We start from the raw sequence: 27,507 nt of genomic DNA, 5'->3' as shown, positions 1-27,507 counted from the left end.
TAGTGGCTAGAATTGTTAAAATATTTGTGAAGCACACCACTGAAGATGAGGCTGAAAAACTTGGCTTTTATCATCATACTAATAATCTCAGGAGAACTCTATGCAGAAGGTAAAATTAATTCTTAATATTCTTTATTCTCTAAAACATATAAATGGAGATTCTAATGTTTATACAACCAAAGTTTTACTATACTCTTTCATTTTAATATATCAATTTTATAACATACCTTTTATAAATATCTTTTAATAATATTTAAACCTTTTCCTGTGAGCAAAATTACTAATTATTACAGTAGCATAAGCCAGAAAAACAGAATAAAACAAAAACGCTTGTGTCTCTAGGTTTGGGGTCAGGAGACCAGGATCTAACTACTTCTAAAATGTTTTCAGGCTACCATATGTCCATTTCAAAGTCACATGTTAACTTTAATTCTAAATCTATGCTAGGATTCATTCCTAATACTGACAAAACTTGTACAATTTTAATTCTGTTCATAACGTGGGAGTTTAATGTGGGAAATTTGAAAAAGAAATAGCCATAAATAATGAGCAAGATTTTCTACTTTTGAGACTTTGATTTTTATCCCGATGAATTATTCATTGGTTGAAGACATTAAGTGTTGATTAGTAGGACAACCATATAATTGCTTGTACAAACAGGGACACTTTTGAGAGTAAAGGAGGGGTTCTATTGATAATTGTTTGAACGCATATAAATCAAGACTTTCCAAACAAACCAATACCTCTGAACTCCCTATTAGAATGCTTTATAGTCATATTGTCCAGTGTGTATGCTTAGTGTGATAGTGTAAGGGAGGCAGTGTACCTTGTATGTTGTTTAGGAACAATTATCAATATTATCAGATAGTAGGATGAAGAATCCAGAGACGCACTTCGCATTAGCAAGAGTGAACATACAAAGAAGGAAACTACAGCAATAAGGCTTTTTTAAAATAAACATCTTAGGGAATTTATTGAAATTAAATATATAAGTTTTAATTGTATTTTAATTGAATAATTGACTGTAAATTTTCTACCAAAACATCTGAGATTAAAATTATAAAAGTGAAAGACACAGAATTAATCTTATTTGATACTTTTAATTCTATAATAGGATGATTTTTGAATGACTTTCTTTTGATTTTATTTTTCTGTCTATATGGGGAAATATTAGCACATATAATTGTCTGTTATCTATACCATAAAGACATTGAAATATTCTACTGAATTTTCTGATTACTATAATGTTATAGTGCTATTTTACATGAAAAAAGAAGTAAACTGCTTAAAGACCCAGACAATAATATTATTTTTGCATACTTCTCTCAACTCCCATTGCAAACTTCAGGGGCAAGAATTCAGTTAATTGTATTTCTCATTTCCTGGTATACTATTATTATTAACTTATGAAAGATCTCACTCTTGCTTTACTTAGACATTTTATCCCCTTATTCCTAGTCTTGAAGTCCATTTCCCCTGTACCTATTATAATATTTTGACATGTTACTCTAGTTCTCTCAACCACAAATAGCTCTGAAATGAATATCATAATATAACCAACTTATCTTTCTGTGAGAATATGGTCAGTCTGTATTCACTCACAGGTGAAATTATTGAGTCTATTCTTGTACTTGATTTCTGTGAGTAGTGACAGATTACTTATGCAGAATGGCAGTTTCAAAGTATATCATCTCCGAGAGAGGATATCAATTGTTGCTTCTCATCATCCTCACCATCACCTCATATTGTCCATCTTTGTACTGGTTGCTATGCTATTTGTAATGTGAAATCCAATTTTTATTTATTTACCATACTCTGATTGCTAATATGTACATCTCTTCATATACTTTTTTAGATGATCAGACATCAGTGATTTCCTGGTTTATATATAATTATTATATTCCTCACATTTCTCAATAATTTTTTCTCAGGAATTCATATTCACCAAGGCATTCAAGCCTCCTTAACAAGTAATGTGCCTATACTGGTGGTGGAGAGAGATGTCCCAGGACAGAGTCTTTAAAGCCACAACCTAAGATTGTTGTGCAAAGAATACTTTGCTGCCCCTCCCTGACAAGCAACTGTGCCCCTCAGGGAACCTCCTTGTGTATTCACCATTGCACTGCTATTTTGGAAGAGCCTTTTTATTGTAAATTTCTTGGGTTCTTGGGTGTGAAAAATGGTGAGAAGAATTCTCAGAAAATGGGAACTGTCCTGCCCGTGTTTTCCTGTCTGCTCCATCAGATGCTGGAAGTTTGGTTACTCGTCATTCCACATACATTTCTTTCAAAACTAGGCTAGCATTACTTTTATTCTATGTCTCACGGTAGCATTAGTATGCATTGATCAACTTAGGCATTGAAGCCACAGTAATCACAATAGAGCCAGCCCTTCTTTTATCCATGACTGCCCATGTTTCTTCTCAACACAGCTCCTAGGGTTGTTCAAGCATTTCTTTCTTTTAAGTGTTTTTATGATTTTAAGATCTTCAACACAAAGATATATTTTTAAAATATGTGTTTGATTTGGGGTATAATATATCCAGAAAAATGCAAAAATCATAGGATACACTTCTATAACTTTTTATATAATTTTACACTATCCAGATCAAGATATAGAACAGTGACAGCACCCCAGAAACATAACCGATGCCTGTAGGGCACTAAACCCCAAAGGTAACCAATAGGACTTCTATTATCATGGATTAGTTAGTCTTCTTTTAAAAAGTTATGCAAATTTATACAATAATTCATAGGTGATTGGCATCTTTCACTCAATACTATGTTTATGAGATTCACCATTCATTCATTTCTGTTGTTGTATGATATTCCATTGTATACATGTGTAAAATGTGTTTATCTTTTCCTATTTATGGACATTTAGATTGTTTCCAGTTTGGGACTATATGAATAGTGCTGTTATAAACATTCTTTTATGTGTCTTTTGGTATACAAATATATGCTTTTTTAATTAGGAGTATGGTTTGTACTTGATTTACACCAATAAATATTACAAAGGTGTTCTCTCATAGAGTTTGATCTAATTTATACTTACAATTGTATAAATATGAGAGTTCTAGTTTCTTCAGTTCTTCACCAGTCATTGAGATAGCCTGTCTTTTTCATTTCAGCAATTCTATTGGATATGCAGTACTATCTCACGTTGATTTAAATTTGCATTTCCCTGATGACTAATAATGCTAAGTACTAGATCTCTGACCATTTAAATATCCTGTTTTGCAAAGCTCTTGCTAAAGTATTCTATTCATTTTAATTTGTTGTCTGTTTTTTCTTTGAAAATGCTATTTATTTGAAAATTTTTAATGAGTTTGCATATGTTAAGGAGAAACTATTCCTGTACTGTGCTGTCCAATTGCAGTGGGCATTAGCCAAATATAGCTATTGAAGACACTACTTAAAATGTCACTAGCCCAAGATCATATGTACTGTAACTATAAATACATAGGGAATGCTAAAGAGTTAGTAACCAAAAAAGAGAATGTGAAATATTTTCGATATATTGGGTCAATTAAAATATATTATAAAAATTAACTTCAGCTCATGCTTTATATTTTTTATGAATGTAACTATTAGAAATTTTTAAATTACATATGTGACTTTCAATACATATCTAGTAGGAAGTGCAGGTGCAGTGCAGTGGTTTATCTCTTGTAATCCTAGTGCTTGGGGAGGCCATGACAAAAGGACCCTTTGAGTCCAGGAGTTGAAGACCAGCCTGAGCAACATAGTGAGACCCCCTTCCCCAACTCTACAAAAAATAAAGCATACTTTAGCCACGTGTGGTGGCATGTGCCTGCAGCCCTAGCTACAGGACAGGAGGATTGGTTAAGCCTACAAGCTCCCAGTGGCCATGAGCTATGATTTCAGCACTGCACTGAAGCTTGAGTAACAAGGAAAACTCTGTCTCTAATAAGAGAAAGAAAGTACTGTTCTACAAAGTTAGCGGAGCTTGCCTGAAGAAGTGGTCTGCTAAGTTTTATCATGACTGGTGGATGTTTAAAGTAACTTGCAATTATGATAAAAGGACTGCTTGAATTGTCACAAAAGTACCTTTAAATTTAAGAAAAATAAGTACTAGTTGAAGTTGTTCTAAATACTTTTAATTAGTTTGTCTTGTCACCTGATTACGAATTTTATGTTTTTAGATTTTTTTTTCCATTTTCAGCTTGACATTTGCTCATTTCAGAGAAACCCTGTGGTTTTCCTCATGTGGAAAATGGAAGAATTGCCCAATATTACTACACTTTTAAAAGCTTTTACTTTCCAATGAACATAACAACAAAATTGTCATTTTTCTGCTTGGCTGGTTATACCACCGAAAGTGGGAGACAAGAAGGGCGAACCACGTGTACAGCAGAAGGCTGGTCCCCAGAACCAAGGTGCTTTAGTAAGTCAGCTGAATGTGTCAACTCAGTGTTACAATACTCAAATAAATTTGTTTATAAAACTACGGGTCCAATGAAAATGGAAAGTGGTTAAACATTTTAGGAGAGAAAAACAAAATCACTAGCAAACTGTCTTTCTACAAATTGAAAGCATAATTTGAATTCTAGTAAATAATGCTTTTATGTTAAAATGTAATTTTCTTTATCTGTTTTTAATAATACTCTGTTGAAGGCAATAGGGTAATAACTGAAATTGTTATTTATCACATTGCAAGGGGAAAAGATGTAATTTACTTTAAGTAATGAGAAACTTATTTTGATAATTAAGCGTAGGATGCCAGACAAATGCTTGAAACACTGGCCTCCAGAAGGGCAATACTGCTACTGCAATGCTTTGTCATTTGTAAGACGGATCTCTTCTTTGTATGCCAACTTCTCTCATGATACCCACTGAAAACTGTTTTCCAACTTTCAATGAAAGCTTGAGTTCAAATTTGTGAGAAGGTAATCTAATTGGCTCATTTCATTAGTTTATGTCAGGCTACACTATCGTCAAACTATCAATTGTCTTCCACTAGGGCAGCTGACCCAGAGTAAGGGGCTTTGATTGAGTTAGTTTCATTTAAAAGAAGGCATCGAATATGGTTATTGCAGTTGATATATTTAGCAAACCTACCTAGAAGTAGATGTGGTGGGGATATAAATTACTATAAGAACTAAAAATATTAAATACAAAGAAAGTCAGTATTAGATTGAATCCATTTAAAAAAATGCAGATATTTCCTAGATGAAATTGCTAATAGTAACATTATGCTTTTGGCTTAATTTTAGAAGTTAGTAAAACACAAGCTTAGTTTCATTCTTAAGTTAAACAAATAAATATTTTTTCCCATAGAAAAATGCATTAAGCCTGAGCTGAGTAATGGTTACATCTCTGATGTAAAGTTATTATACAAAATTCAAGAGAACATGCATTATGGTTGTGCTTCAGGATACAAAACCAGTGGAGGAAAGGATGAAGAAGTGGTTCAATGTCTTTCTGATGGATGGTCTTCTCAACCAACCTGTAGGAAAGAACATGGTATAATATTCATTTCCTAAAACTAAAGAGGCATTTTTTATTTAATAGAATTTATTTTTCATTATGTCTGCAATGCAGGAAGTTGATATTACGTTACTTTTCTCAAGTGCTAAGTGATTCCTTAATCCAAATGTTCTCAATCCCTACAAAACACCTACACTAATAATTCCTACTTTGCACCAATAAAAGGAATTGGAATGGAATAAAATGAAAGAAGCTTTTTCTTTTCTTTCCTTTTTTTGAGATGGAGTCTTGCTCTGTTGCCCAGGCTGGACTGCAGTGGTGCAATCTCAGCTCACTGAGACCTCCACCTCCTGGGTTCAAGCGATTCTCCTGCCTCAGCCTCCTGAGTAGTTGGGACTACAGACGCGCACCACTGCACCTGGCTAATTATTTGTATTTTTTAGTAGAGATGGGTTTTCACCATATTGTCCAGGCTGATCTTGAACTCCTGATCTTGTTGCCTGCCTCGGCCTCCCAAAGTGCTGGGATTACAGGCATGAGGCACCACGTCTGAGTGAAAGAAATTTTTTCTTTGTATGTCACTATGTCCTTCATTACAGAATTTAAAATCATGTACATTATTTTATATTGTGAACCAATGTCAGATATACTTAAAAATAATCCAATAATTTAAATATATGTCTACTTTGTTAGTATGTTCCTTAAATTGTACAAATGCATAGACAGCACATACTTTAACAATTGCTACTACACAAGCTGTCAGTTGAATTTTGGCCTTTGGTTAAGCACTTGTAGACAAGAATTTTAAGAACAGAAAACTGGTACAGTTAGGTTAATAGGTGTATGAAAAAAGAGAATAGAGAGGCAAAAAAACACTGGGGCCCTTTTTCAATTTTGCTAAGAGTTGATTTTACAATATATTCTTAAGATTCATAAAAATACATTTTGAGATTTTTAAATATTCTAGGTTATTAAAAAGGTTTATATAATAAATAATTTTTGTAATTTTAGAAAAATGTTTGGCTCCTGAATTATATAATGGAAATTATTCCACAACACAGAAAACATTTAAACTGAAGGACAAAGTACAATACGAATGTGCCACTGGTTACTACACAGCTGGAGGAAACAAGACCGAGGAGGCAGAATGTCACACATACGGATGGTCTGTCACACCGAAATGTACCAGTAGGTTCTCATTTGGAATAAAATCTATTTTCACCTTGAAAACTTTGTCTCCTAGAGAAGTGTATATAAGTTGTCATACTAATTATGTTTCATTTTCCATACCTTTTGCCTTTATTTTTAATTATGTTGATAGCAGTCTTTCATAGTTTAAAGCTCTCAAGTAGAAAAAATTCATTTTAGCTCACAAGATTACATTAAAATAAGACTAATGCTATTTAACAAATACATAAAATGAATTCATAAGCTTTTTTGGCAAATTTAATTTCTATTCTAGATATATCATATAAATAGTAAGTGAATTTGGTTCTAGCAGGAAAAATAAACAATTGTCTGTATTTTTATTTATTCTTTCATTTGTAGAATTAAAGTGTTCTTCTTTAAGATTAATTGAAAATGGTTATTTTCATCCTGTAAAGCAAACCTATGAAGATGGAGATGTCATTCAGTTTTTCTGTGATGAAAATTATTATCTCAGTGGATCAGATTTAATTCAATGCTATAGCTTTGGTTGGTACCCAGAATCTCCTGTATGTGAAGGTAAAATGTCTTTATCAGCTTTAACCTCCATTGGCTCTGACAAAATTCCTGTGGTGATACCTAATTTTTTTTTCTGGATCCTATTTTTTAAAATAAACATTGTCTTTTAAATTAGTGCTATTTTCAGCAATCTTTAATATATTCCATCTGAATAAATCTTTGTTTTGTATTACTTTGTAAAGAACTATATCTTTTAAATTTATTATTTTAAAATCTCTATTATACATTTTAAATCCCTTATTGTAACAAGTAACTTTTCTTACTGGGAATTGTTAGACTAATTAGCCCAATCTGGCAGCTTTGCAAGGACACTTTCTCTTAATTTGCCACATACTTCCAGATGTCAAAATTAGTCTCCAAAACAGTGAGGTAGAAAGCAGAGAAAGCAAAAGAATAATCCCCAGAAGTGAAAATGGAAAAGAGGCATCTAGTAAAAGCTACCCAAAGATGTCATATCTATGGTCATATTTCTATTACTAAATGTGTCTAACAGGTAATGCAGAAGACGTCCATAGTTATTTAAACACACCTAGATAGGAGGGTCCTATCTAGCAGAATATACGGATATGAAAAAAATAATTGCTATAATGTGACAAATGGTACAATCAGCTCAGGTACAAAGTGACAGGATAAACATTAGAGATTCTGATTGGTATGCTATGGAATAACATTCACAGAGGTGATGGATAATATTTAGATTCGGTCTTAAGAGACAAATAGGAGTTTGAGGATTGGAAAGACAGGGTGAGGCAAGGGTTTGATAGTCATTTTTTGTTTTCTGTAATATGGGATATAATGTCTATTGACAGGCAGGTGAAAGACATGAAGGTAGAACTTGGAAGAAAATGATGAAAATTTTGAAACAGGTGCTAAGAAAATGAATGAAGGCTCTGACCAGGGGTTTGCAATGGGATTGCCGGGAACTGTCATAATTCCCTAAATGGACTGAACACTAGTAACTTTAAAGATTTTACAGTTTTTCATTTGTGCTCAACATCCTTAATATAGTAGTAGAGAAGATTTTTTAAGCAAATTTTTAAAAGCCTATTATTTCTTTCTTTTTTTTCTTTTTGAGTTGAAGTCTCCCTGTGTTGCCCAAGCTAGAGTGCAGTAGCACGATCTAAGCTCACTGCAATCTCCACCCACCACCATACCTGGCTGATTTTTTGGTGTATTTTCAGTAGAAACAGGGTTTTGCCATGTTCAGGTTGCTCTCGAACTCCTGACCTCAGGTGATCAGCAGGCCTCGGTCTCCCAAGTTGCTATTTCAATAGTAAATGGCAGACAGCCTTAAGGCCTTTTATACCCCCCTCCTCTTCCAATTTAGCCAACATGACAACTTGCCTATTTTCTCTGGTAAACAGTCACTAGACATGCAACAGGCAGTGTTGTGGGCTGAGATATATCTCTCCTACTCCTCCCAAAATATAACCACATTATAACACTAGGAACCACTAAATGTTACCTTACATGGTAAAAGACACTTTGAAGTTAACAATCTTAAGGCAGGAATATTATCTGGAATTATTTTTTCAGACTTTAAATAGAAGCACAAACACTCTTATAAAAGGGAGGCAGGGGGAGATTACAGAAGAGGAAGCAGATGTGACAATGGAAGCCACAGATTGCAATGTTTTGAGGAAGGGGTTCTGAGCCCAGTAATACAGGTAATTTCAACAAGCTAGAAAAGGAAAAGTAGCCGATTCTCTTCCAAAACCTCCAGAAGGAATGCAGCTCTCCTGACACCTAGATTTTAGTCCAGTGAAACTGAATCTGGACTTTTGGCCTCCAGGATTGTAAGAGAATATATCTGTGCTATTTTAAGCCACTAAACTGTAATTCATCACAGCAGCAATAAGAAAGTAGTGTAGTCAATATTTTAGAGCAGGAGATTTTAATTTAGATAGACATGGGTTCAAGAACAGATCTGCTGCATGCTATTAATTTATTTACTTCATGAGTTTTAGTTTGTCTATAACATGGGAAAAATAATAGTTCCTACTTAATAAAGTTATTTTAGGACTAAAGGAGGCAATGAATTTAAAAGGCCTGCAATTTTAGTATTCTGTTGGTGCATAACAACGTCACCACAAACTCAGCACCTTAAAAAAACAAAAAGATATTATTTCCAATTCTGTGTAGGTTGGGAGTCTGGGTGTGGCTTCACTAGCTCTGTATCCATAGCTAACAAAGCTGCAATCAAGATGTTAGCTGGACTGCAGTCTCATCTGAGTCTTGACTGGGCAAATCTTCCAAACTCAATATGGTTATTTGCAGCATTCAGTGCTTTGCAGACTGCAAACTGAGAGCCTCAGTTTCTTGTTGCTGTTAACTGAAGGCAGGCCACTTCCCCTTGCCTTGCACCCCTTCTGCTTTGGAAGCTCATGATGTAGCCTCTTGTTTCTTTAAAACCAGCAAAGAGTGAGAGTCTCTTGGCAAGAAGGGTGTTAAAATCTCATTTTACATAATTGTGTATACATAATCAGGTACTGATCCATCACTTTTGCTGCATTTTGTGGGCTAGTAGCAAGTAAAAGGTTCTACTCATGAAAAGGGGTATCACACAAGGAAGTTAACATCAAGAGATGGTGATCAAAGGAATGCTCCTAGAATCAGTCTGCCATGCTTTCTATGGTGCTTGAAATAATGAACACATTCATTAAATCTTTATTATATTTTATAATTCTATGACTAAATTTGCTGATAAGGAAGAAGAAACAGATGTCCTCCTCCACCTCTGCCCGTGAACGCCAAAATTCAAATACGTTCAAGTTCAACAAGTTATCGTCATGGAGAAATAGTTCATATAGAATGTGAACTTAATTTTGAGATCCATGGGTCAGAAGAAATACGTTGTGAAAATGGAAAATGGACAGAACCTCCAAAATGCATTGGTTAGTAACACCTTGAAGAAGCTTTGCTAAAATGATATCTGCATGTGTGACTAAATGGTCTTTTCTCTTTTAACTGTACGTTTTCAGAAGGACAGAAGGTAGCCTGTGAGGAACCACCCTTCATTGAAAATGGTGCAGCAAATTTACACTCTAAGATTTACTACAATGGGGATAAAGTGACATATGCATGTGAAAGTGGCTACCTTCTCCATGGATCAAATGAGATAACTTGTAGGCATGGAAAATGGACACTTCCTCCTGAGTGTGTTGGTATGTATGCTGCATTTAACATCAATAGCTAAGCTTATGGTGTAAAATTTTCCATTCTTTTAATTTAATATGCATATTTTAGGAACAGACTGTTTAGGCAAATTAGAAACACATTTCTATAGCACCTACTCTTCTGTTTTGTGTGTGTATATGTGTGTATGTGTGTATGTGTGTGTATGTGTAGCCATCTATAGAATTTAAGTCAATATAAAGAATGCTTTTACACTGTTCGTGGGAGTGTAAATTAGCTCAACCATTGAGAAAGACAATGTGGTGATTCCCCAAGGATCTACAACTAAAAATACCATTTGACCCAGCAATCCCATTGCTGGGCATATACCCAAAGGATTATAAATCATTCTATTATAAAGATGTGTAGACATGTATGTTTATTGAGGCACTGTTCACAATAGCAAAGACTTGGAACCCATCCAAATGCCCATCGATGATAGATTGGATAAAGAAAATGTGGCACATATACACTATGGAATACTATGCAGCCATAAAAAAGGGTGAGTTCATGTCCTTTGCAGAGACATGGATGAAGCCGGAAACCATCATTCTCAGCAAACTAACCCAAGAACAGAAAAACAAACACTGCATGTTCTCACTCATAAGTGGGAGTTGAACAATGAGAACACATGGACACAGGGAAGGGAATATCACACACTGAGGCCTGTTGGCGGGTAAGGAGCTAGGGGTGTGATAGCATTAGAATAAATACCTAATGTAGGTGACGGGGTGATGGATGCAGCAAACAACCATGGCACGTGTATAACTATGTAACAAACCTGCATGTTCTACACATGTACCCCAGAACTTAAGTATTATAATAAAAAAAAATTTCTAAAAAGTAAAACCTTTTTGAACACAATAGTGCTAAGCACAATTATCCGAGCTGTGTCATGCCGTGACCTGTGCACTTTAAGTGACAGCACACAAATGATGATGTGCTTTGTTAGAGAAGTAAATAAGGGCATGGTGGACTGAGTGACTGGCCATACGCATTATCTCTTCTTCTCCTACAAAGTCAGGGTGGAGCATTGCATCTGGCCATTCTTAACCTCCATTTCTTAGGCATGTCCTTGATCTTTCATTTTACTGAAGGGCACCACCAGGCTATACTGTCACTCCTGGGGGCTACTATTCCTGTCCTCTTTCTCATTTCTTGATCAGATCAGAGAGAGATCTCCACGAACATATTTATCTAGGACATTTATTGAATAAGACAAAAGCTATGAAGGATGCCAAAGAAATTGACAGAGTAAGAGAAAGATACCAAAAAGGGGGAAAAAAGTGGATATTTCCTTCATGGTTTGATTGAGACCACAGATGAAGAGGAGTGAGAAAGAAGAAAATAAAAGTGGGTAATTCCAAAGAGCAATTTTAGAATTGACCATAATCTTTAGATTAAAGAACAGTTTCTCATTCTAAAGATTTAAAAAAATGTCTATATCATAATTCCTTCACAATTGAGAAAAGAGAAAAATATGCATAGTTGTTTTTACGTAACATAATTGCTCTCTTCTCTTGCTTAGCAAATTTTAAAAATATTTGAGCTGAATAACGTTTTTTGTATTTGTACTGAATTTATAAAACAATTGTCCAAAGTTATATAATACAAATATTGAGACACTATAGTATGACTTACTATATTTTTATGAGCTTATGTTAATTTTAAAACAACTTCTTTTCTTAGAAAATAATGACAACTGTAAGCATCCTCCTGTTGTAATGAATGGGGCTGTTGCAGATGGGTTATTGGCAAGCTATACAACGGGATCCTCAGTGGAATATAGATGCAATGAATATTACTTACTGAGGGGATCAAAAATCTCTCGTTGTGAACAAGGAAAATGGTCATCCCCACCTGTTTGCTTGGGTAAGAAACAGAACATATTGAATGTCTATGTTTGTACTTTCACGTGATTTTCTTAGTCTTTTATATCATGAAAATGATGATTTTGTATACACCTTTTTTTCCAAGTGTTTTCACCTCTCATTTCTTTAAGTAGAAAGTCCCTAAAATCTCAGCATCTAGGCCTACATTAATTCTTATCCCCTTACCTCTTTTTTATTGTTGCAAATTATACCTAATGTAAAATTTACCACTTTAATGTACAATTTTTTTAAGTGTACATTTTTAAGTGTACAAATTCTGAGAGTACAATTCAGTGGTATTAAATATATTCACATTTTTGTATATTCACGTTTTGCAACAAATTACTTTTTGGATTGCCTTTCTCCTAGCTAAAATTCCCTCTCTACTATATACCCCTAAACATCTCTGCTTATATTACCCTCAGAATATCATTGGGAGAAGAATAATTAGTCCTATTCTTTCCTTGGTAGAATATATTGTTAACAGCTTTTTACCACCACATCCTCACCCAAATGGACGCATTTGTTATATCTTGTGGATTATATAAAAGTGTTTGTTAATAACTTTGATAATAGTCTTCTGAATGTTTCGCACAGACACACATACACACACGCTCCACAAAAATGCTATCATAAGATACAGAGGTATATATCTTAGATATTTTTTCACTCAAAATATATTATAAACATGGTTTGTCATAGTTTTACAATATATACTTCAATGACTGCCTAGTATTCCATAATGGAGATTAAAATATGTAATTTAACCAGTTTATCGATGGATGTTTAGTGTTCAACATTTTTATATTCCAAACAGTACACTTCCAGGTAAATCTCTGTACATGTTTAACTTATTTATTTTTATTAAAAATAATTATGCATTAAAGCACTTTTTTTAGGTTTTTTTAGATAGATTTAATATACAGCAGGGATTTATCTCACCCAGTGGAATATTGCCTTCTAAGAAATCTCATGTGGTTGTTATGGAGATTAAATGAGGTAATGTATGTAAAGCATAGCACATATAGTAAACACTCAATAAGTGACAGCCAATTGGCATTGGAAGCAAATTCCAGTACTAGTCATATCCATATGACAGCATTGTGGAAAATAAACATTTATTTATTTTCAATGTGTTATAAACTGTGAAGTATTATTTGAGTATCATATCATCATTATAGCTTATTTTCCTTTAAATTATGTTAATATATCCACTGCATCGTCTATTTAGATTCCTCACAGCGATTTACCTTTAAAATAATACCTGTTTTAATATCATCATGTTTTTCCTTTGAAACAATTTGTGGCACTAAAATAACATAAATAATGAACAATTTTTCTAAGCAGAAGGAAAAGCAAATTATTTTTTTCAGGGAGAGTGTCTGTCTTCCCCAAAAAAATTTTTTTAATAAATAAATAATTATGAGATCTGGTAATTTTAATTCATTTTCTATTAATTACCAAATTGCCTATCAGAAAGTCTGTTCTGATATGTTAACCCTACCATAAGTGAATTAAAGTAGTAATTGTCTTAATCTTTGTTAACTTTGAATATTTTAATCTTGACGTCTTTTGTTAAGCAGGCAAGCACAGTTGTTTTAATTTGATTTTTTTAAGAATTAGTTAATTTGGAATTTTTCAATTTTCTATTGGCCACAGGTTTTTTTTTCATGGATAAATTATTGATAGGTTAGCTATTTTTCATCCTTATAACATCAATATCTATATAAATTAAATTATCCACTTGATAATGTTTATTGCAATTATTTTTAATTTCTCTTTATTTATAGTGTTTTTAAGTATATGTAAGTTTTAAGTATTGAGCTCTTTCAACCTTTTGTTGTTAGTTTCTACCTTCCAAGTAATACTTCGAGGCTGTTCCCACTCAAATTCAGATACATATTCCCATAGAATTTTTCTGTTGCTCTCATATTTTTATAAATGTTTTTGATATTAAGTTGTTGATGTGATTGATATTTATTTCAATGGAGGTATAGTAATCTCTAAGGACAAAGACTAGATTAAAATTTTTATGGCCAAGCTAGTAATGAATCAAGCTCATAAGGAAATAACAATGATGTATTTAAGGAAATACGTCATTCCATATCTGGAACAACTGCCTCAAGAGAGTTAGACTTTGTCCTAAATAATCAAAGGAATTACCAAATGAAGTTTAAGCTTTGTTATCAGGGCAAGAGAAAGGTGGTTTGTATATCTTGCTTATGTATTGAAACTGGGAAGGCTATCAGTACAAATTCACACAACAATATAATAAAGAGTAGAATTTTCTCTGTAGGAATTATTATTCTAGACATTAAGAGTCTCTAACCTCTCCATACGCTTTTCCCTGCTCTTACCACTCCAGTCTTTCCAGTCTTCTTATTCTTCCACAAACAAGCCAAGAATGCTCTCACTTCAGGGACTTTGCATTGGTTGTTACTTCTGCATGGAACACTCTTTTATAAAGAAAATGACATGGTTCACTTAGTCATCTTTAAGCTTTTGTGCAAATATTCTTACTTTGGCTTGTCCTAATCACCTTACTGAAAATGCAACTTCTCTTCCCTAGCTCTTTTGTTACCCCTCCCCTTCAATATTCTTTTTTCATCAAATTTATCTTGTGCTGTAATTTAAAGGTGGCCACCATATTAGTCTGTTCTCATACTGCTAATAAAGACATACCTGAGATGAGGTAATTTATAAAGGAAAGACATTTAATGAACTCACAGTTCCACATGTCTTGGGAGGCTTCATAATCATGGCAGAAGACAAAGGAGAAGCATGGTGGCAGGCAAGAGAGCATGTGCATGGGAACTCCCCTTTATTAAACCATCAGATCTCATGAGACTTATTCACTATCACAAGAACTGCATGGGAAAACCCAACCCATGATCCAATTACCTCCAACCAGCTTCCTCCCATGACATGTGGGAATTATGGGAGCTACAATCCAAGATGAGATTTGGGTAGGGTCAAAGCCAAACCATATCAGCCACAAATTATGCAATTCATATCTTTATTATATTTATTATGTATTGTGGGTGTTTCTCTCAAGTAGAAGGTAAGTTCCATAAGGGCAAGAGTCTTGCTTTTATTCATTAGGAGATTTTTCTGTTATTTTCTATATGGTAGTTCAAGGTTTCTATTCTATAGAAAGAAAATTATTATTAATCTAACTGATTGATGCCCTTAAACAGTATTTTTGATGTTTTAAATTAGTGGTTTTAGTGTATTACAATAAGTGGTATATAGATCCATTTGATAATAAGTATGTATTTTCTTATATGTATATATGTGTGTGAGAAGCCTTAATGATGGTTTCAATTATAAAATTGCTTTTGATACTTTTCATATTTTTGTTTTAAAATATCATTTTTATATTTCTCACACAATAATTTAAAAGAGTATTTTGTTTTTCAGAGCCATGTACTGTTAATGTGGATTACATGAACAGAAATAACATAGAGATGAAGTGGAAATATGAAGGAAAAGTATTACATGGAGATTTAATAGATTTTGTATGTAAACAGGGATATGACTTATCTCCATTAACTCCATTGTCTGAGTTAAATGTGCGGTGCAACAGAGGAGAAGTGAAATATCCTTTATGTATTAAAAAAGGTAAAATAATAATGCTCTCTATGGGTATCTTACTTGATCAATATCTGCTACCTGGGTAGAAAATTTATTTGCTTTTTGTTGTTATTTTTCTTTTATTTATTATTATTCATTTTAACTTAATTTAATTTAATTTTTACTTTACTTTGTTTTCTGGGATACAAGTGCAGAATGTGTAGGGTTTTATTTATTTATTATTTTTTATTATACTTTCAGTTCCGGGGTACATGTGCCAAATGTGTAGTTTTGTTACATAGGTATACACGTGCAATGGTGGTTTGCTGCATCCATCTCCCTGTCGTCTACATTAGGTATTTCTCCTAATATTAGCCCTCCCCAATTCCCTCATCCCCTGCTATCCATTCCCTAGCCTGGCCACCCCCGACAGGCCCCGGTGTGTGATGTTCCCCTCCCTGTGTCCATGTGTTCTCATTGTTCAACACCCACTTATGAGTGAGAACATGCAGTGTTTGGTTTTCTGTTCTTGTGTCATTTTGCTGAGAATGATGGTTTCCAGCTTCATTCATTTATCTGCAAAGGATATGAACTCATCCTTTTGTATGGCTGCATAGTATTCCATAGTGTATATGTGCCACATTTTCTTCATCCAGTCTATTATGGATGGGCATTTGATATTGTAGTCTTTGCTATTGTAAACAGTGCTGCAATAAACATACCTGCGCATGTGTCTTTATAATAGAATGATTTGTATTCCTTTGAGTATATATCCAGCAATGGGATTACTGAGTCAAATGGTATTTCTGGTTCTAGACCCTTGAGGAATCACCACACTGTCTTCCACAATAGTTGAACTAATTTATATTCCCACCAACAGTGTAAAAGCATTCCTGTTTCTCCACAGCCTCACCAGCATCTATTGTTTCTTGACATTTTAATAATTGCCATTCTGATTGGGTGTGAGACGGTATCTCATTGTGGTTACAACTTATGCAAAAATTAACTCAAGATGGATTAAAGATTTAAATGTAAAACCCTAATCAATAAAAAACCCTACAAGACAACCTAGGCAATACCATTCAGGACACAGGCATGGGTAAATACTTCATGATGAAAATGCCAAAAGCAATTGCAACAAAAGCCAAAATCAACAAATGAGATCTAATTAAACTAAAGAGTTTCTGCACAGCAAAAGAAACTATCGTCAGAGTGAACAGGCAACCTATAGAATGGGAGAAAATTTTTGCAATCTACCCGCCTGACAAGGGTCTAATATCCAGAATCTACAGGGAACTTACACAAATTTACAAGAAAAAAAAACCCCATCAAAAAGTAGGCAAAAGATATGAAAAGGCACTTCTCAAAAGAAGACATTTCTGTGGCCAAAAAATATATGAAAGAAAGCTCAACATCGCTATCTTTAGAGAAAATTTATACTTATTACCCTAACCAATTCACTACCATCTTCTTCTGATCCATAAAGTTAGAAGTGATCCAATTATCAAATTTCAATCAGCATATATACCTATGTAGGATGGCCATGATGACATCTTTTAATTCCAGTAAATCAATTTTATGAAGAGAAAATATCAATAGGTTTTATAAATGTCACCAGACTTTCAGAGAATTGATCATCCTCTTGTGAACACTCAACAACAAACACTGTAAAGCATCTACTTAGGGCTTTCTGGGGACCCATTGTCTCAGTAATCCCCAGATATAGGGACTATTACTTTTAATAAAGAAGAAAAGGAAGACAATGTTTATAGAAGGCATGGCTTCTATAGAAATCTCATACACTTAGGGAAAAGCAAAATCGTGATTGTTAATACTCTGCTGGTTTTAAATAAGTATGTAAATATTATAACATAAGATTCTAATTATAAATTGCATGGTATAACATTATTATAAAATATTTTCAATATTTTAAAAATTTGAGAACTGCCTTAAAAATGCTTTTATGGTTAAGTGCAGTGGCTCACACCTGTAATCCCAGCACTTTGGGAGGCTAAGGTGGGCAGATTTCTTGAGTCCAGGAATTCAAGACCAGCCTGGGAACCGAGCAAGACCTTGTCTCTTAAAAAAAAACAAAAACAAAAAACAATGCACCAGTAGACCCAACTAGTTGGGAGGCTAAGACAGGAGGATTGCAGAGGTTGCAGTGAGCCATGATCGTGCCACCCACCGTACTCCACCCTAGGTGACAGAGTGAGACTCTGTCTGAAAAAAAAAATGACTTTATAAAATGTCTTAATTTATTTCTGTAGCACTTATAAAATACTGGAAGCTCATTATAGCAATTCATTGTATACTTTAAAACTTATTTTGCAGAATCTAAAGGAATGTGCACATCTCCTCCACTTATTAAACATGGAGTTATTATTGGTTTAACAGTAGACACCTATGAAAATGGCTCTTCAGTAGAATACAGATGTTTTGATCACTATTTCCTACAAGGATCTAGGGAGGCCTATTGTTTAGAGGGAGTGTGGACTACACCACCATTGTGTTTAGGTATGTACTACTAAATGTGCCTCTAATAAAGTGAAACTATATATTTTTAATTTGCTGTCATTTTTGAGTTAACGTAACACTGATAAAATGCTTAATTTGCTGCATTTGTGTTATCTTACTCATGTACTTATTTCATCACTGGCTTCTATTCTTTCCTCTAGATCATAAATAACTATAGTTCAGTTTGTACTAATAAATATCGGTTAAATGCAAACCACACATCAGGTAGCAGTTTGGTATAAGTTGAATAAGCCGTAGTGGTGTGAGTAAATGTTAACAATTATCATTCATTGTGATTGGCACTATAATAGAAAACATTTGTACAATAGGGAAACAAAGAAATGGACAACACAGTATGGAAAGATGAAGCAAATTAATGTTTTATTAGCAAGGCATCCTAGTAAGAATAATATTTACCAAGGTCCTCAGAGGCATAAAATAGCATATCTGTAAATAATAAGAAAATATTTTTTATTTCCAATTATGACTTTTATTTTTCTTATTTTCTTTCACTGGCTAGGACTTCAGTACAATGTGGAATGGAAGAGGTAGTGGATATCTTTTTGTTTCCCATTCTCAACACTTTCAATAATTCACCTTTAAGTGTTGCTGTAAATACTCTTGAAAAAATCAAGTTAAAGATATAGAAACCTCTCCAGCATCTGTTGTCTCCAGATTTTTTTAATGATCGTCATTCTAACTGGTGTGAGATGGTGTTTCAATGTGGTTTTGATTTGCATTTCTCTAATGACCAGTGATGATGAGAATATTTTCATATGTTTGTTGGCTGCATTAATGTCTTCTTTTGAAAAGTGTACCCCAGAACATAAAGTACAATAAAAAAAATCTAGAAAACATTTTTTTCTCTCTTGCCAAAAATATTTTTAAAGAATCTTCAACAGGTGTTTAATTTTAGCAATATCTGTTGAAATAATTACATGATTATTACTTTCATTTTTTCCCTGCAAATTTAATAAATTATATTGCTTCTTCTTAATGTTAGAGCATAATTGTATTTCCATGAAAAGTTCCGTAAGGTTATGATGCATTATGCAATTATATGTTGTTGTATTTTTGTTTATCAATATTTTACTCATCTCTTTTCATGAGAAAGATTGGTTGATTATTTTCCTTTCTGGTTTGATACCAAGTTTATGCTGACCTCAACCCATGATTGGGAAGTGTCCCCTCTTTTCTGATTCTCTGGATTGGTGCTGTTTCTTCCTTCATAATTTTAAGAGTTCACCAGAGAAGCCATCTGGGACTTTAGGTTTTTCTATGAAAAGACAAATTAACAGCTTCAATTTGTTTAACAAATAATGGTAATTATTTCCTCTTTTGTCAGTTTTGGTAGGGAGAAGTTTCTTGATTTGTTCATAACAACTGCCTTGTGAAATCTACTAACATAAAGTAGTTACAACATCTTCCTATCCTCCTTTGGAGGTTTTCATTGATGTATCTTTTGTTTTTACTTCTATTAACACCTGTCTGACTTGACATGCCTTGCTAAGGGTCTATATATTTTACTAGTGTTTGCAAACAACCAATATTTGCATTCGTTGATTCATCAAATTTTGCTTTCTATTTCATTAATTATGCTATTATCTTTATTATTTCCTTTCTTCTACTTTCTTGTATTTCTTTTATTACTCTTTTTTCTGGCTTGTTTAGGTAAATACATAGATTACTGATTTTCACCTTTTATGTTTTTTTCTAATGTATGACTTAAAAATAGAAATTTCTCTCTGAGCACAACTTTAACTTCATCCAACCCATTTTTATATCTTGGATTTTTACTACCATTCAACTCGAAAATTTTATAATATCCATTTTGATATATTCGATGTGTACGGAACCATCTATAGTTTATTTTTAAAGTTCTGAATATGGGGTTTTCTAGTTTTCTTTAGGTTATTGATTTCTAGTTTAATTAGATTAAGACACTTTGAATTATATCTGCACTTTAAAATCTGTTGATATTTGCTTTATAAGGAGCATACATTTGCTTTAGGTAAATATTCTTTTTGTACTTGAAAAAAGTTAACTTTGGCATCTTTGGGTTCACTGTTGTACATGTGCCAATTGGATTGAATTTTGTTTTTGATGTTTAATTTAATCCAAAGCTGTACCAATTTGTGTTGTTTTTTCTATCAATTACTGAGAGAAGCATGTTAAAGTCTCACTTGGCATTTTAAAACATTTCCTATTTTAGTTCTGTCATTTTTTGCTTTTGTATTTTGATACTATTTCATTAGGTACACACATAAATTGAGACACTAAATCTTGGTATGTTGGCATTTTCTAATTTTAAAAGACCTCCTTCATATTCTTTCATATATTCATATATAGTAATAATTTGCTTTTTTTTTTTTTGTCTTGAAGTCTCCTTTAGCTGCACCAATGACTTTGAAAAACATTTACAAAGTATGCATTTTTCCATCCCATAACTTTGAGCCTGCTGGGTTCTTACTTTTAGTGTGCATCTCTTATAAGAAATATATAGTTTATTTTAAAAGATACTTATGCAGTTTATAATTTTTTTTCTTTATAATGGAATATTTAGTCCATTTACACATTCATGTAATTACTAATATTTTTCAGTTTAAACCTACCATCTTCCTATACTAGATGTATCTTACTATACTTGATATATATCCTATTGGCCATCTCTCTCTCTTTTCTGTCTCTGTCTCTCCATATATGTATATGGAGAGATATTTGTTGCTAAGGAACTCCAGCTTGGTCAAAAAATGTGACTGTCTCTCTCTCTCTTGAAATATCTTTATATAGATATATCTAGAAATGTATATATGTATATGTATAATATTTTTTTATAGAGACAGGGTGTGTGCCACCACAGCCAGCTATTTTTTTTTATATTTTTGTGGAAATGGAATCTCCTTATGTTGCCTAGGCTGGTCTATCAGCAGATAGATAAATAGACAGATATATAGAGAGTGACAGGGCCTCATTTGTTGCCCAGGCTAGAGTGCCATGACCTCGGGCTTAAATGACCTCTCATCTCAGACTCTTGAGTAGCTGGAACCACAGATGTGCACCACCACTCCCAGCTAATTTTTAATTTTTTATTTTTGTAGAGACAGAGTGTGTGGCACCACACCCAGCTATTTATTTTTATTTCTAATGAAGATGGAGTCACCTTATGTTTCACAGGCCAATCTTGAACTCCTGGGCTCAAGTGATCCTCCTGCTTTGGCCTTCCAAAGTGCTGGATTATAGGTGTAAGCCATGGTGTCCGGTCTGTTTTATATTATTTTCTCTTTTTAAAAGTATTTTTACTTTCTTACAGATACATCTACTTTTTGGTAAACCATTTCATCCTCTATTAGCTTGTTAATTATACTTTCCTGTCTTTTTTTTCTTAACCATTATCATAGAGATTATATCAAACAATCTTTATTAATTCAATCCAAAATAAATTAGAGCTTTTACCACTTCTCTTGGACTTTAAAACACTATAACTTTGTTTACTCTTTCAACTTTTTGTATTATTGTTTTCTGTTTTAATTCTACAAATAATTTAAATATGAAAGATATGATTGACATTATAGTTTTTTCCAACAATTATAGTCTTTTAGATTTACCTATATATTTATCAATGTGTTTGCTCCTCACCTTTTCCTGTTTTTCTCTGTGTCTCCTTCTGCTTGAAAACAATTATTTCTTTATTTTCTCAGCATTTATTTATTTATTTATTCATTTATTTATTTTTGTAGTCTGCAAGTGTGTTTATTTCCCTTCAATTTTGAAGGATATTTTTGCCTGGTATAGAATTGTAGCCTCGCCCTTATTTTCTTACAGTGCTTTAAAATGTGTCATTTCATCCTTTGCTGGTTTTTATAGTTTTTGTTAAATAATCCAATGCTATTCTTAATGATACTTTTTTGAAGGTAATGTATCTCTTTTTTTCTCCGCTGTTTTAAACATTTCTCTTTGTCTTTAATCTCAGCAAATTATTTATGTTGGCCTAGATGTGGGTTTCTTTTTACATTTTATTCATCAAGTTAGTAGCATTCCTTGAATCTTGATGTACTTGGTATCATTCATGGGTTTTAGAAATGTTTGGCTAATATCTTTTAAAAAGTACATTTCCCGCTCCTTCTGTGAGTCCATGATACACATATTACATCTTTTTTCTATGCCATTGTCTCTATAAGTCTATATTTTCTCTCATTTTCTTTTTGTTTCACTGTAGTAGTGTTTTAGTAATTTTCTCATTGTATTATTTCTTTGTTTCAATTTGGTAATTTTCTTCTAGTTTGATAATCCTCTCTTTAGATGTATCCAATCTGCTTTAAACTTATCTTTTAAGTTCTCAATTTCAGCTATTATCTGTGCATTTCTAGAATTTCAATTTCATATTTTCTTTTTGTAGATTGGAGTTATCTGATGAAAGATCCTATCTCAATATCAACTTCTTGAACATATCCTTCATAATTTTTATTAAGACTTGTCTGCAAACTCCAATAACTGGATCATCCTGTATATATTTTTTTCTATATTCTAGCCCCAAATTCTTGATGTTTTTGTTAACAGTTGAATTTTAAATATTATATTACGGAAAATTTTAGGTTTGGATGATGTCAGCTTACTCTGAAGAATGCTTATCCTCTGGCTGATGATTATGGTAGAGGCAGTTGGTTTCAATATAATTAGAAATAAAGCTTTCTCAACATTTGTTTTCAGACATCTGTTTGCCTTTTCTCACAGACTGTAACTCTCTAGGGTTCTTCACAGAGTTTGTTGTGTGTATTACAGCTTTTTCTCCTTGACTCTCTCTGATATTACTGGGAGACTGCCCAAATGCCCACTGCAACTTTTCATTTGCTTTATGATTTACTTTCTGCTTGGCTCCTCATTCCATGCCTCTATACAAGTCAAGGATAAGCAGTGCCTCAGGGAAAATCTGGTGCAGAGCCTCAAGCTCATATTTCTACACCTCCTATCCTTCTACATTCTTTACTTTTCAAGTCCTGGCTGCCTTGGTTTACCCTAATTCTCATTTTTCTATCTTCAACTCCATGAGATTTTTCAAAACTTCTGCTGGCTTTATGCCTATGCTGGCCATTCTCTATCATCTAGCCCCTCATTTCAGACTTAGAGTAAAAAAATACCTTAAGAAAAAAAAAATGGCACATAGAATTTTTTTTTTTTTTGAGACAGAGCCTCCTTCTTTCACCCAGTTTGGAGTGCAGTGGCGTGATCATGGCTCACTGCAACCTCCACCTCCTGGATTCAATCGATTCTCCAGCCTCAGCCTCTCGAATAGCTGGGATTACAGGCATGCGCCACCACCCCCGGCTATTTTTTTTTATTATCATTTTTAGTAGAGACCGGGTTTAGCCATTTAGGCCAGGCTGGTCTCACACTCCTGACTACAGATGATCTGCCTGCCTCGGCCTCCCAAAGTGCTGAAATTAACAGGCATGAACCACCACACCCAGCCTCACATAGTTGTTGAACTCACCTGAATAAATTTTTTTCCAGAGCCTTAATTCCTTGACTAAGTTCCTTGAGCTTTTCTGATACCTTGAAATTCTTGCTTGTTTCCTGTTTTTCAGATTTCTGGTTCTTAATAGAAGTGCTGGTTTGAGATAATGTACTCTGTCATAACTGAAAGCTAAAGGTCCACGAGTCAACTTTTAAATTTCTCTTAATTTAAATCTCATGCTTTGTAGAACAATGACATCCTAAACTATAGTACTATTTGACTTTATTTTCAAAACTATTTTGTAATGACTGCAATAATTCTTGTTCATTTTTATCGCCTGTAGCACTTCCAGCATAATGTTTGACACAAGGCATTTACTAAGTAGTTGTGGAAAAAAATAACTGAACACAGTACTCTCCTCTCAGCTGCAGTTTCACTTTTTATGGTTGCAGTTACCTGCTATAAACTGCAGTCTGAAATGTGAAATTGAAAATTTCAGAAATGAACAACTTACAAGTTTTAAATTATGCACTAAGTAGTATAATAAAATCTCATGCCATTCCATCCTTTCTGCCCCAGATACACTAAAAAGAAGCTATAAAGTGCTTCCTTTAAGTGAAAAGGTGGACATTCTCAACTTAAAAAGAAAATGTATGCTGAGGTTGTTAAGATTCACGGTAACAGTGAGTCTTCTATCTATGAAAGTGTGAAGAAGGAAAAAGACATGCATGCTAGTTTTGTTGTTGCACCTAAAACTGCAAAAGTGACAAGCTACAGTGCATAATAAATGCTTGGTAGAGGTGGCAGAGGCATTACATTTGTGGGCAGAAGACATGAACAGAAACATGTTCTAAATACGTGACAATATGTTTGCCATTATCTGCAATTTCAGGCATGGACTGCGGTTTGAAATGTATCCCCTGAAGGCAATCGGGGAGGGAATACTGTAAATAACTTTGTCAATGTATTTACAGGTATATGATTGATATGCCATATTAGCAACTCTGGACCTTTTTACCTGTCTCAGAAACTATTCCTTAATGCTAGGCCATACAGGAGACAAATAAGGACTCAAGAAATTCCATTTTCTGAAATAATTTGATATTTGATATTTTAGAAAAATTAATATTTTTATTTTGGGAAAAAAAAGAGGTTTTTTGTGTATCCTAATATATATACTTTAACGTTCTGTTTTGTTTAATATACCTGGGAAATGACACAATTATACTTTCCATGCTTAGAATTTAAACATCTTAATCCAGTCTTGATAATTCTTAACTAGAAATTTTAAAGAGAAGTAACCATCCATGACTTTGGATGTCATAAGGATGTAAAGCTTGGGTCAGGGCTGAGAATCTAGTTCATGACTACATTTACATAAAATGTTATCTATACAGCAATTAATAATTTGTCTCATGAGAATTTTATTCAAACTTTCTGAAGAAGAAAAAAGAGAAAAGAGCATGATTTCAATGACCATTAGTAACTGTCAATGCTCCCCCAGAATACCTTTTTTGGTTTGTTTGCTATCTTTGAAAAGGCTAATGACATAAAACTAAGTGGCAGAAAATACCTTTTCTCCAAATCCAGCACCACAGAGAGAAATGGCTCACTGTTTTCTGTGATGTTTGAACGTATTTCCTGACTCAAATATTAATTCTAGTTAACTGGCTAACCACTCTTATGCCTGGGAATTTGAAGGTCCTCATGAGTAGGCAACACATGATTCCTGTCTGTGCCAAGATGTATCAAGATAGTTTTCTTCTTTTTAACTTTTTTTTTTAACTTTTTGTTCTCAGAGCCATGCACATTATCTTTTGCTGAAATGGAAAAGAATAATTTACTTCTGAAATGGGATTTTGACAATAGACCACATATTTTGCATGGTGAATATATTGAGTTTATTTGTAGAAGAAACACTTATATAGCTCAGTTATCTATGAGTGAATCTAAACTTAGAATGCAATGTGACAGAGGACAGTTAAAATATCCAAGATGTATTCCAAGAGAAAGGTAAGAAGAGTCTTTCACCTATAGGTATTTTTTTTTCAGATTGTTATTCAATATTTCAGAAATGTTATGTTCTACAGCACTTGTACTTTATGGCAATTGGAAAGAAAAAATAGTCGTATTTTCTTCACTTCTTTTTTATACCAAGCAAACAACTGGAAGTGTTAATTAATTCAGCAGGCTTTCTGAATTGTCTGAAGTGAAAGCAATGCTTGCCATTTGATATTTGTGACATTTTGGCAAATGGAAAAATAAATTAATTTATATGTGCAATATTTAAATGTGAAAAAATTAACATATATTCTATGATAAAGACAAAATCTCACTTTCTCCTACTTCTCAATATAAGTTCATGCACTACTAATAAAGGTTGGAAAATAAGGTATTTATTTTCAGGAACACATTTTTATGTAACTATTGGAAATCACATACTAGAGTGTTTCCTCACATGACAATTTAAAAAATATATCCTTTGCCACTTACAGAAAATAATTTGACTCTTTTCTTACAGAAATGTTAAAAGAGTATAATAAAATTATGTAAACCATTTTGTAAGATCAGAATTTTAATCCTTTTTAAGGACACTATATAAAAAATGGAAATTATATTTTTTGTTCAACTAAGAATATTAAAAATATAAGTAGTGGCAAAGAGCATGTGTACCTGTTTTTAAAATTGCAAACCATGAACTGTATGAACTACATAAAGTCAGCTTTTTAGATGCTTTGACCACTCTATTAAAAAAATATTTAAAAGACACACAATAGTAGGGAAAATTTTTATTTTTATTTCTAATTGTGGTAAAATCAGGGTGGTAAAAAAGTTATATGCTATTTAAGTGTTTTGGTACAGTATGAATTTCTGACTTTCAAGAGAAAAAAGTAAAAACGTAGAAATATATTAACAAATGGTAAGTAGTGTAGTTAATAATGTTGAGTTTTTAAAAGGGAACTAGTGATATTATTTACCAAGTAAGATCATTTGTCCTTATTAGTACTTAATAAAAACAATGACTCATGATATGAAAAGCTGAAAGGCTAAGATTGTAATAAACACGACTACAGTTGATGCTTTTTTCAAAAATCTCTCTTTTTCTCCTCAAGGACTGTGTCTTATCAAGAATCTATAACAAGGAAATGAATGGCAGAAAGAGGAATCATATTTCAATACATCATGAAATTCCTTATAAAACATAATTTGAGAGGAAATAAGTTAAAAACATCTGAGTTTTTCCTTGCTTAAATATTTGAATGTAAATTGTGCTGAACATTATGAATAAAAACCAATAAATCTTGTTTAATTTTAATTTGTATGATTTGACATAGAACCTAATCTCTTTTGTATGTCTTCCATCTTGATTAATGTTACAAATTAATCTACACATCAAAATATTTTTATTTCCTAATGCCCATTGTCTGGACTATATCACTGTTTTCTGTACACTATATGTGTAAAAGTTTTGCATTCACATTTGTCATCATCTTTATTAATATTAAGGCTTTTTGTTAAATTTAATTCAAAGTTATGTCACATTAGAGGTAAGAAACTATATGCTATATTAGAGGATCTGCTTTATTAAAGGCAGAAAAGACTGCCTTTCTGACTTTCTAAATGTAAAAAACTTTTAAAATTAACTGTAATATTTGCTACAAGGTTAATGACCAAATTGTTTATGAGGTAGTGTACTACCATATTTGAACATGTGCTCAAATACTGTCAAAAAGACACAGTTGAA

General features: G+C 33.0%; 1 protein-coding gene across 2 annotated transcripts; it reads left to right on the top strand.

The window, feature by feature from the left end:
- On the top strand, positions 1-27,507 carry LOC116539729 (coagulation factor XIII B chain). Of its 2 annotated transcripts, none has more exons than XM_032262886.1 (12): positions 1-109; positions 4,207-4,407; positions 5,301-5,486; positions 6,462-6,638; positions 6,999-7,175; positions 9,884-10,069; positions 10,157-10,339; positions 12,039-12,221; positions 15,641-15,841; positions 18,128-18,310; positions 25,562-25,775; positions 26,876-27,507. In XM_032262886.1, the coding sequence occupies exons 1-12, from the start codon at positions 46-48 to the stop codon at positions 26,910-26,912; spliced, it is 1,992 nt and encodes a 663-aa protein (XP_032118777.1). In that variant the 5' UTR covers positions 1-45; the 3' UTR covers positions 26,913-27,507. The 2 variants fall into 2 exon arrangements, with proteins under 2 accessions (XP_032118777.1, XP_032118778.1); XM_032262887.1 differs by having other exon boundaries at positions 38-109; positions 4,186-4,407; positions 26,876-27,081.

This window comes from Sapajus apella, unplaced genomic scaffold, assembly GCF_009761245.1.
Source record: "Sapajus apella isolate SASKATOON/1434 unplaced genomic scaffold, GSC_monkey_1.0 scaffold132, whole genome shotgun sequence".
Taxonomy (NCBI): Eukaryota; Metazoa; Chordata; class Mammalia; order Primates; family Cebidae; genus Sapajus; species Sapajus apella.
Note: the sequence above shows the minus strand (reverse complement) of the source record. Positions and strands in the feature narration are given on the sequence as shown.